This window comes from Centroberyx affinis, unplaced genomic scaffold, assembly GCF_046629955.1.
Source record: "Centroberyx affinis isolate AG114_WGS23_722 - 3 ecotype Tasmania unplaced genomic scaffold, CSIRO-AGI_Caff_v1 ptg001998l_1, whole genome shotgun sequence".
NCBI lineage: Eukaryota > Metazoa > Chordata > Actinopteri > Beryciformes > Berycidae > Centroberyx > Centroberyx affinis.
The window spans coordinates 36,802-48,292 of NW_027280342.1; the positions used below are offsets into that span (position 1 = coordinate 36,802).

The window sequence follows — 11,491 nt, forward strand, 5'->3', positions numbered from 1 at the left end:
TGTGTGAAATAAAAGTTTACAGTTTTCAAATCCAACATGAAACACATTTTTCCTGCTGCTCTTATTTATTAAAACTCGCTGCCTGTTATCAAAGGTTCCTGTAAAGAAAAAGGAAGCAGACAGATTTCAGCAGAAACTGATATTTCATTTGGCACAAGCTTTTCTTTCTTGCTTCTTCAGGAATGAAAATGTTTTTGAGTCATTGTGATTTTATTGGAGCTGACTGGGGTTGCACTCAACAAGCTTTCATCACATTTCCTTATTTTATTTTTTGCTGCTGTTTACAGTGTTCACTTCTGTTCCATAATATTTAATACAAAATCAGGTTTTGCGATTATTCAAGACCTCTTGAAGTCAGAATGGAGGTTTTAAGCAATGTCCCCAACCAGAGTACTGCAAGGAGATTATACATGCCAAACGTTTCCCATAAATGATGTTTAGTTTTAGATATTGCTCTTTTCTCTCCTCTCTTTCTGTAAATCTACAGTAAGGACTTGCTGCACTCGAGGGCTTCTGAAAACATTTTGAAAGCTCAATTTTTAAGAAAGTCACCTTCATCACTGCTTCTCGCTCAAACACTGTACTTCCTGCATCACCAACATGATGCACACCTCCACACAACATCATATAAAATCATTTCCCCAGAGCTTTAAATATCATGGGGTCTTTGATGACAACATGTGGTGTAAACACGATGGTCCAGAAAATCCTGGGCTGGGCGTCGTTTTGCTCAGATTCTCCACATGGGAGCAGCAGACTGAGCCTCACTGTCCTGGAGGTCCTGGAGCGTCGGGAGGAGGACTGGCAGCTCCCTCAGGCTCTGAAGGCTGGTCTGAGAACCTGGAGAGGTATTATCATTATCATTATTATTATTACTGCTGGAATTCCTATTATTATTAGCATTATTATTATTATTATTGTTTGTATTTTGTCCAACTTCTCCATACATTGATAACTTTTTCTCCATTTTGGCATATAGATAGTCCTGGTCAACAGCTACCAGTCACCGATTGGGCCATAGGGGGCGCTATAATAAGCTGCCAAATTCTAAGGCTCCGCCCGCCGTCCCATTAAGGCACAAACATGCTTCAATGTTCACACACTCATCGGCGTACTTTCTGTCCAACTGGTTGATCCACCAGATACCCACTAGAGGGCAGGAGAGGGTCGGAATATGTTGACAGCTACTTCCGTTTCTGTACAACAACAAACATGGCAACAGTGGAGGAGATTGTTATGATGGATGCACTGAGAAGACGGGAGAAAGCTGCAGTGGCGGGAGACCAGCTTCCCTTCTGATGATCCCACCATCTGTCCCAGCATCTGTCCAGTCACTGGGCAGAACACTGTGGTTCCTGCCTATACTGCCCCCCGCGGTTTATGACGGTATTGCACCTTGTGGATAGCGTTCATTTCTGAGGACTTGCACTCAGAGCGCTCTAAACGACCGCAGGATACGTGCGAGAGCCATCCATGTGTAATTAAAGTAAACTATGTTTCTGCCCTTAGTCATAGAGATGTGAATGAAACTTGGTACACATATGTATTTGATCATGCTGAACAATGTTGCATCTAGGACCCATAAATAATGAACATAAATAATTTTCTGCCTTTTTGGATATTTTGAAATACCTTCAAAAATCTTCTTCTCATGAACCGGAAGTCAGAATGAGACCAGACCGGTCTGCAGGCTTCTTGGACTGAGCTGTACTTTGTTTGAAACTAGCTAAGGAAGCGGGCAAAAAATGGCAGTTATTGGTATAATGGTATATTATTATTATTACTATTTTATTTTTGGTAGCAGTAGTTTGAAATGGCAGCTTTCCCCTCAGTTAACGTTCTATACTGTCTAACTACACTGGCATTACATGTTCATCCTTACTGTGTTTTTTTCTAAAATAGAAACACCAGGTCAGTCCAGGAATTCAAGCAACTTTCAAAAAATGTTCCTGTCTGAAATCCAGGCAGACAGCTGAGCCTGGGCCTGTGACCAGAAGGTTGCTGGTTTGAATCCCTGAACAGAGTTAGGGAAAAGTTAATCTCAGTCTGGAAGGTCGCCAGTTCAAATCCCCGCACCGGTCGGGAAAACGGAACGCTCTCCCCTCCCTCAGTCGCTACCGCTGAGCCGCCTCTGAGCAAGGCACCGAGCCTCAGCAGACTGCGGTCGGACTGGAACGCGCGTTACTGTGAACGTAAAACAAGGTTTCGCCGGAGGACTACGGGTTAAGGCAGACAGGGTGGGGGCGTGGCCTCGGGACTCACACGGGGGGGGCGGGGTGGTAGCGGCTCTCCTCCCCGTCCAGGATGCCGTGGTACGCTCCGATCTCCTGCTCCAGCCGCAGCTTGTTGCTCATCAGGGTTTCGTACCCGCGGCGCTGCTGCTCGATGTCGCCGCGCACGTCGGCCAGCTCCGCCTCCAGCTTGGCCACCACCGAGCCGAGGTTCTGCAGCTCCAGCTCGTGCCAGTGCCGCGCGTCGCCCAGCGAGTTCTCCAGGCCGCGCTTCTGCACGGGCACAAAAACATTAGTTCGGTTTGATCCGCTTCAATTTTAGTTTGGTTTCTGTCATTTTTCAAACAAAATTAGTTTCTAGATTTAATTATTTTGTTAATAAAATATTTCATCAAGATGTTTCTTTAAAAGGCGGCGCTCGCCGCCCGCTCACCAGCGCTCTGATGGACTCGGTCTCGGCCTGCAGGCTCTGGATCTTACAGCCGGCGTCGCTGCACTCGGCCTTCAGCGTCTCCACTTCCTCTTCCTCACGGCTCAGCTGGCTGCTCACACACTCCGCCTGCTGCAGCAACACACACTTTAACAAACAGGTGGCTGAGGCTGCTTACTGCAGGACAGGACAGGATGGGACGGGACACTACAGGACGGGACACTACAGGACGGGACACTACAGGACGGGACACTACGGGACGGGACACTACAGGACAGGACACTACAGGATGGGACACTACAGGACGGGACACTTCAGGACACTACAGGACAGGACACTACAGGACACTACAGGATGGGACACTACAGGACACTACAGGTCAGGACACTACAGGACAGGACACTACAGGACACTACAGGACGGGACACTACAGGACACTACAGGTCAGGACACTACAGGACACTACAGGATGGGACACTACAGGACACTACAGGACGGGACACTACAGGACACTACAGGACACTACAGGATGGGACACTACAGGACACTACAGGACGGGACACTACAGGACACTACAGGACACTACAGGGCGGGACACTACAGGACAGGACACTACAGGACGGGACAGTACAGGACGGGACAGGACATGACGGGACACTACAGGACACTACAGGGCAGGACGGGACACTACAGGACAGGACACTACAGGACAGGACACTACAAGACGGGACACTACAGGACGGGACACTACAGGACGGGACACTACAGGACGGGACACTACAGGATGGGACACTACAGGACACTACAGGACGGGACACTCCAGGACACTACAGGAGAGGACACTACAGGACGGGACACTACAGGACGGGACACTACAGGACACTACAGGACAGGACACTACAGGACGGGACACTACAGGACGGGACACTACAGGACACTACAGGACAGGACACTACAGGATGGGACACTACAGGACACTATAGGACACTACAGGACAGGACACTACAGGACAGGACACTACAAGACGGGACACTACAGGACACTACAGGACACTACAGGACGGGACACTACAGGACACTACAGGACACTACAGGACACTACAGGACGGGACACTACAGGACACTACAGGACACTACAGGACGGGACACTACAGGGCACAACAGATATAAACCTTGTATATATCTACCTGTCTCCTGATTGGTCCATACTTTGTATATATCTAGCTGTCTCCTGATTGGTCCATACTTTGTATATATCTACCTGTCTCCTGATTGGTCCATACTTTGTATATATCTACCTGTCTCTTGATTGGTCCGTACCTTGTATATACTCTATCTACCTGTCTCCTGATTGGTCCATACTTTGTATATATCTACCTGTCTCCTGATTGGTCTGTACCTTGCACTCCAGGTAGCTGTCGGTCTCGGCTCGGTTCCTCTCGATCACTTTCTCCCAGTGGGTTCGGATGTAGGCCAGTATCTGGTCCAGACTGGTTTCTATGGGAGCGTCCGGTTCGTCCACATCGCGTCCCGCCATCTGGCCGTACAAGACCCGCACATCCTGGACAGACAACAGACGGGTCAGAGGGTGAGACGGGTCAGAGGGTCAGACGGGTCAGAGGGTGAGATGGGTCAGAGGGTCAGACGGGTCAGAACAAACGCATCTTTGCAAAATGTTTTCTCTTATATTTTGAAGTAGTGTCGTAATATCTGGATAACTAGATATATAAATATAGTAAAACTTGTTGTATCAGTCTGACTGATATCCGGTCTGATCTGATGCAGTTTGATTGATTACATACTGCATTTATTGTTGAGTTGATACTACACTGGTTGTCTATGGGAAGACCTGAACCTGGACTGATTCTAATGTGACATTATTATCATTGTTGTTATTAGTAGTAGTAGTGGGATTTTTGGGGGGGAAATTATAAAAGGTAAAGATAATAAATATTGACACAAAATATTGGATTGATTATTATTCAGTATAAAACTCCAGGGTTAGAGCAGGGTTAGTTATTACTGAGTTTGATCAGACCTGCTCATGGTTAAGTTATTGATTGACCAGACCTCCTCATGGTTAAGTTATTGATTGATCAGACCTCCTCATGGTTCAGTTATTGATTGACCAGACCTCCTCATGGTTGTGCTCCAGGCCTCGCAGCTCGGCCCTCATGTTCTCCATCTGCTCCTCCAGGTCGGCCTTGGTGATGTTGGCGTCGTCGATCACTTTGTACAGCGAGCTGATCTCCTCCTCCACCGCCTTCCTGAACGGCTGCTCGTTCTCGAACCTGCAGGAGGTCAAACAGCCGTTAGCCTCCTTCAGCTGCTTCAGCAGCATACTGCTGAAACCATGAGTCGATCGATCGGTTGATCGATCGGCACAAAATTAAACAATTTCGTTTTAGTAATTTATCAAGTAAAAGTACATATATGAATACATTTGCTGGTTACAGCTTCACAGATTTGCTACGTTCCTCTGTTTCATATCATTAGGCTATAAATTGAATACTTGGGGTTTTTTCTAACCCTAAACCTAAGCCTAAGGAAGAAATTTGACTGTGGGCTCTGGAAACTGGCGATGGGCATTTGTCATAATTTTTGACATTTTACAGACTAAGGCCCGGATCTATTAAAGGTTTGCGGCAGTGCAAATCGCATTGCGACCGGTGCTAAAACCTTGTTATCTGATCTATAAGACAGCGCACAGGGGATTTGTGCCTGAAATCATGGGTTGATCTGGGTGCGCCATTTTTTTCGCTTCGGTCTAATTGCAGATGCAGTTGTGGGTGTTCCAAGGCTGAGGCGCAAAATAAAGGAAGGGATTTATCAAGAGGCGGTGGCCGTTATCATCTGTTGATTATGTACGGGATTGAAGACCTGGGAAAAGCAAGGCTTATCATTTTCCGGCTCCAAGACCAAAGTGACTCAACAGTCTAACATGCGTTCCTTCAGGAGCTTTCAGGAGCAGTTTGGTTACCGGAGGATATCATGAGAAGCAACACTTTGTTTCCTCGGCAGATCCGACTCATAATCCTCCTGAACGGCATACAGCTGAGAGCCACCGTGGAAAACCGTTTGGATTCCCCCTACCGAAATACGTAGCTCAGATTCTAACAAAGTTCCCACTGAAGCAGCCGCTCCCGGAGCCCCGAACACCCTGCTGCTCCGGATTGAAGCGTGATGCGTTTCCTGTGGGAGACGGTCCTTCACTAACAACCACAAGGCACAGGCAACGGAGGAAGGTGAGCAGAAATAAAGTCTCATCTCTGGCAGTATAGACAATCTAAAGCTTTTCAAATTATTTTGAATAACAGCGAATACCCCGACCCCCCCCCCCCCCCCCCCCCCCGTGTCCAAATAATTGCGAGCGGGTGCAGTTACAGTAGGAGAAAATGTCGGCTGCCTCCCTGACCTCCCTGACCTCCCTGACCTCCCTGACCTCCCTGACACCTGCAGTTCACTCAGGCTGGTGGAGACTGTGTCTACCCCATAATAAAGCAAGTGCAATGGACGGCGTGTCGTATGAATCTCTCAAGGCCACGCAGGACCTGATTGTTGGCTCTTGTTCACAGAATCCCCAGAAAAGACAACAACCCATCAGCCTGGAGACTTCCTGGGTCCAGACCTTTGACTCCGCCCACTCCACCAGCTGACTGATTCTGGTCTGGCATCGTGACATGAAACAGCGGTCCGATGAGCGCCGGGGGGGACTAACGATTAGCCAATCAGAGCCACGGGGGCGGGACTAACGCCGTCGTCAAGCTGTTGTCAAGCTGTGAGCCGGAACCAAGGAGGAGTAATAACAACATGGAGACGCTGTAGACAAGATGGACGCTGCTGTCCAGGCTGTTCTGAATCCATTAAAAGTACCAATTACTTTGAAATCCTGAAATACTTTGTTTTTACTTGGCTCTGTGTTGTCAAAGATGTTATATACTTTCTGATCCGTCTCTGGTGTTGTCATGGCTACGCATCAAGGTTACTATCGTTAACGAAAACTAACAAAATAACGAAAACTAGGTGTGAAAAAACATTTTCGTTAACTGAAATAAAAACAAAAACGAGGCTTTACAAAAAAACGATAACTAACTGAAACTGTATTGTGTGTTTACAAAACTAAAATAAACTAAAATTATAGAGAAAATTTCTTTAGTTTTCATCTTTGTCAATTTATTTCATGCATAAGCCTGGTATTTTGAATTTTTGAATCTCGCCCCTGACAAATACCCCATATTACAAAAAAAGACTAAAACTAACACTGAAACTAATAAAAACTAAACTAAAATGAAGCATTTTCAAAAACTAAACTAGCAAACCCGTCGGTCTCTAGTGATCGGTTAGGGAAAATCGAATCCCCCCCCCCCACGGACATCGGTCAGAGTGGAGGCAATGAAGACTGAAGATGGAGACGGAGTGGAACCAGTCGACAGTTCAGTCTGATATCAGGCAAGTCTGGAGAGACACGTCCCTGCTACCCACCATCTATAAAGTGTTCATGAAATGTATTCTTGCCTGAATCCTCCCGTGGCTTATGGCTGCAGACATCTTATCCCCAAGCAAACGTCTTACATCAACAGGCAAGGCATGAAGTGTTTTGTCTCAAGACAGGAACTGATGACTTTAAACACGAGTCCAGAATCTACAGCCTGCTGGACCTCCGAGATGCATTTGGAACTTTAGCACGTAATGTCTTGTCTACCTCAGGTTTATATTGACATTGTTAAAGATGAGTATTATGGTTCATTTATACAGGCTGTCTGTGGTAAACAGCTCACAGATCCAATCCCTCTCCAAGTAGGCATTAAGACTAGGGCTGAAATTTTATCAAAATCTCAATATGGCCTACTGCAATTTTCAAATCGCAGGAGGCACAATATTTGTTAAAGGTGAAATGTGTCAAAATAATTTTAAAGTAAATATTGTGGTGCTGCAGAGATGTCCTGGCCTACACATCATATTCTACAGACTGAAGAAAACATCTTTGTTTGGTACAGATCCCCGCAAAAATCACACCTTAATCATTTTAATACGTTTTTCAATGAAAATGAGAATAATGATGTGAAAATGATCATTCCCTCTAATATCGCAAATCATCAGTCAAAATAATCACAATTAGATAATTTTTCAAAATCGATCAGCCCTAATTAAGACCGGCTGTCCATGGAGTGCAGTTAACTGTGTGGTAGTGATCACCCAGTTGTTAAAGTGGCTTCATTTCCCCCTGCTGGTGACGCTCAGACTTCCTCTGGTCAGCAGACTCATGAACAGGCTGCAGTACAGACTGTCTGGAGCGGCAGCATTAGAGAAGAGGAGCTTAAAGATTCCAAAAGTGCAGTGGAGGAAACCGCTGCTATCATTCAGTCAGATACACCACCTGTACTCACAATTAGTAATAAGCCACTGACAGTTTACTCTCACCGTGAGACACACACTGTACACGTCTTGGTCATAAATTCAGTGTAGCAGGTGAATGGAAAGAACAAGTCGATGAAATCATATCTGACTTGATCTAATAAATGCATCGCTCCTGCCACTTATTATGATGTTGGAAGCGATCAGACAAGTAGCGTTGCCCAAAGTACAGCATCTGTTTTCCAATGTACAGTCCAGGAAAGTCAGTATGGAGAAGGGAAGCTGCTTGTTATGAAGTGGATCCTGTCTGTCATTTTGTGACATCATGTGGGCGTGGCCAATTCAGCATTTATGTAACTGACTGACTCCTGATATTTGACTGCAGTTATAATGTTTTTGTCCTTTGTATGCTTGTATTTATGTGGACATAAATAAATGATTTAAATGTGTGTGTGTGTGTGTGTGTGTGTGTGTGTGTGTGTGTGTGTGTGTGTGTGTGTGTGATCTGGACCCTCAGCGCCACACGCTGCCTCTCTCTGTCCGTCTGTCTTTGTTCTGTTTTCTCCTGTCTGTTGTTGTTACCCATGATCATCATCATGGGTTCAACATCAATTTGTTCACCACCGAGTATTGATCAGTTAGATGGGGGTGGGGGGGTGGGGGGGGGTGGGGGGTCTGACCTGTCCTTGAAGTCCTCGGCGTTGGCCTGGACGTTCTCCGTCTGCAGCATCAGTCTGGCGTTGTCCAGGATGGCTTCACTGACCTGCAGGACACATTACACTGAGACTGCTGCCAGCAGGGGGCGCTGCACACTCACACTGTGTGTGTGTGTGTGTGTGTGTGCGTGTGTGTGTGTGTGTGTGTGTGTGTGTGTGCCTGTAGCATTCGTTTACATGGTGATTAGTTGAATTGAAGCAATTTTTTTTTCCAGGGCCTGACAGTATGTGGCAGTATGTTGTAGTACATGACAATATATGACAGTAGGCTACATGTGTTCCCACCTGTCAGTAGACCTCCTCCCAGTCCCTCCTCTGTCTGTCAGTGTGTCAGTAGCTCATATGTCAGTGTGTGTCAGTAGCCTGTCTGTCATCGTGTGTCAGTGTGTGTCAGTAGCTCATAGCACCTCGGAGTGATTTTAGATCAGAACCTCACTCTCTGTTAAAGGGCTAGCTCAGTCGTGTTTCTTTCACTTGAGGAACATTTCTAGAATTAGATCTTTTATTACTTTTAATGATCTTCAAAGAGTTATTCATGCTTTTATCACTTCTCGTCTGGATTATTGTAATGCCTTGTTTACATGTCTTGGCCAAAACCTGATTACAAGGCTTCAGCGTGTCCAAATGCAGCCGCCAGACTTTTAACAGGATCAGGAAAGCATGATCATATCTCCCCTATTTTAGCTTCCCTTCACTGGCTGCCTGTCCGTTTTAGAATTGATTTTAAAATTTTAGTCTTGACTTTTAAGGCCCTGCATGATATGGCACCAAGCTACCTGGCTGAGCTTTTAACTCAGGACTCACCAGCCCGCAGCTTGAGATCCTCTGATAAGGCCCTGCTAGCTGTTCCACGGTCTGGACTAAAGACCGAGGGTGACGGGGCTTTTGGACCCTTTGGAATAGTTTACCTGAGGAACTTAGGACAGAAAATCCACTGCCCTCTTTTAAATCCTCTCTCAAGACTTACTTTTACCGTATGGCCTTAATTTTTCTTAATTGTTTTATCTGTACTTGTTTTATCTGTTTCTTTTATGTGTTGCTTTTTATCCACAATGTCATCTTTATTTTTAACTGTTTTATTTGTTACTTTATTTTATTTTGTTGATTGTGATTTAATTCTTGCTTTCTTTTATTTGTCTTTGTTTGTGAAGCACTTTGTAACGGTAGTTTTAAGAGGTGCTATATAAATAAAGTTATTATTATTATTATTATTATTATTATATGTCAGTGTGTCAGTAGCTCATATGTCAGTGTGTGTCAGTATCACCTGTCGGTAGACCTCCTCCCAGTCCCTCCTCAGCGGCCCCCAGGCTCCGGCGCTGCTGGCCCTGCGGTCCAGACAGAGGCGGATCTGCTCCTCCAGCTGCTGGTTCAGCTGCTCCAGCGCGCGGACCTTGTCTCTGTACTCCATCAGACAGGTGTTGAGTCCGGGCGAGGTGCCGTGCGCGGCCCGGTCCCCGGTCCTGGGCAGGACGGGCGCGGCGCTGCTCCTCAGGCCCTGCAGGAAGACGCTGCTGATGCCGAGGGCGCGCCGCGAAACCCGGGTGCCCAGGCTGGAGGCTCCGCCCGTCGGGGCGGTGCCGACGAACACGCCGCGCGGCGCCGAGGTGCCGCCGGCCGAGCTGACCCTGATGCCGCCGGAGGCCGGGCGCTCGGCCGACGGCTGACCCAGAAACGACGAGCGACGTCTCGGCAGAGGCATGGTGCTGCAGCGGAGAGGGGCCGGGTGTCAAACAGCGCCGAGCCGAGCACCGCCCGCCTTTATGGACCCGCGGCCTTCTGGAAACACGGGGGGGGCTTTGTTCAGCCTGTTGTGCTGCTGCCAGCCGGGCGGAGCTTTGTGTTTGTGGAAGCTGGTCGGTTTTCGGCTGCCTCAGCAGGGAAACCGCGTCAGGAACAGTCCATGAACCAAACAGCATCACTGCTATCAGCAGGTCCAACACACACACACACACACACACACACACACACACACACACACACACACACACACACACACACACCAAACAACAACAACAACAACACCACAACACACACTCCAACCTGCTGCTGCTGTGGAACACAAAACCAGAAACAGAAAGAACAGTCTGAATGTTTGTTTCACACAGAACATACATGACGTCACATCAGCATCAAACATACATGATGTTTGGAAGTTAATATTCCTACATAATATATATATCCTTCCCAGAGTTCACTGGTTGGTTCACTGGCTGGTTCACCGGTTTGTTTACTGGCTGGTTCACCGGTTTGTTTACTGGCTGGTTCACCGGTTTGTTTACTGGTTTGTTCACCGGTTTGTTTACTGGCTGGTTCTCTGGGTTAGCTGTAGGAACAGAAGAGCGGACTGACTGTTTCTCCAGCAGGATGATTGCTGGAACAACATGAAGACAGATGATTTGAAATTTTAAATAAATTGATGATTTATCATGACATCACTGACCTGTCAGTCAAAACAGAAGAAACAGAGAAGCTTCAGTTTTCTGCTGTGTGTCTGGATGTAAGGGACCGACCGGAGGCCGGGCTTCATCTGAAAACACAGTTAACACACTTCCTGTTGTGCTGCTGAGACTTTCCTCCCGACTGGTGAACCGGTCAGAGATCAGCTGTGTAATAATACATCAGGTTGATTTATAAAGCACAGCACAGATACTTCTTCTCTTGCTTTACAAGAAAAAAAAATAAAAATAAAAACAAAGATTACAGCTGCTGCACAGCGGTGAGTCGGGCCGGGCGTTTTGAGGCGGTAGAGGAGGAAGA

At 46.9% G+C, this 11,491-nt stretch overlaps 1 protein-coding gene across 1 annotated transcript; it reads right to left on the minus strand.

The window, feature by feature from the left end:
• Nucleotides 1–212: 212 nt before the first annotated feature.
• On the minus strand, nt 213–10,433 carry bfsp2 (beaded filament structural protein 2, phakinin). Its single transcript, XM_071530912.1, has 7 exons — nt 9,999–10,433; nt 8,696–8,778; nt 4,795–4,951; nt 4,060–4,221; nt 2,665–2,793; nt 2,263–2,504; nt 213–840 (listed from the first exon to the last, which is right to left on the minus strand). Exons 1-7 carry the CDS (start codon nt 10,431–10,433, stop codon nt 765–767), a joined length of 1,284 nt encoding a protein of 427 aa, XP_071387013.1. The 3' UTR covers nt 213–764.
• Nucleotides 10,434–11,491: the final 1,058 nt, after the last annotated feature.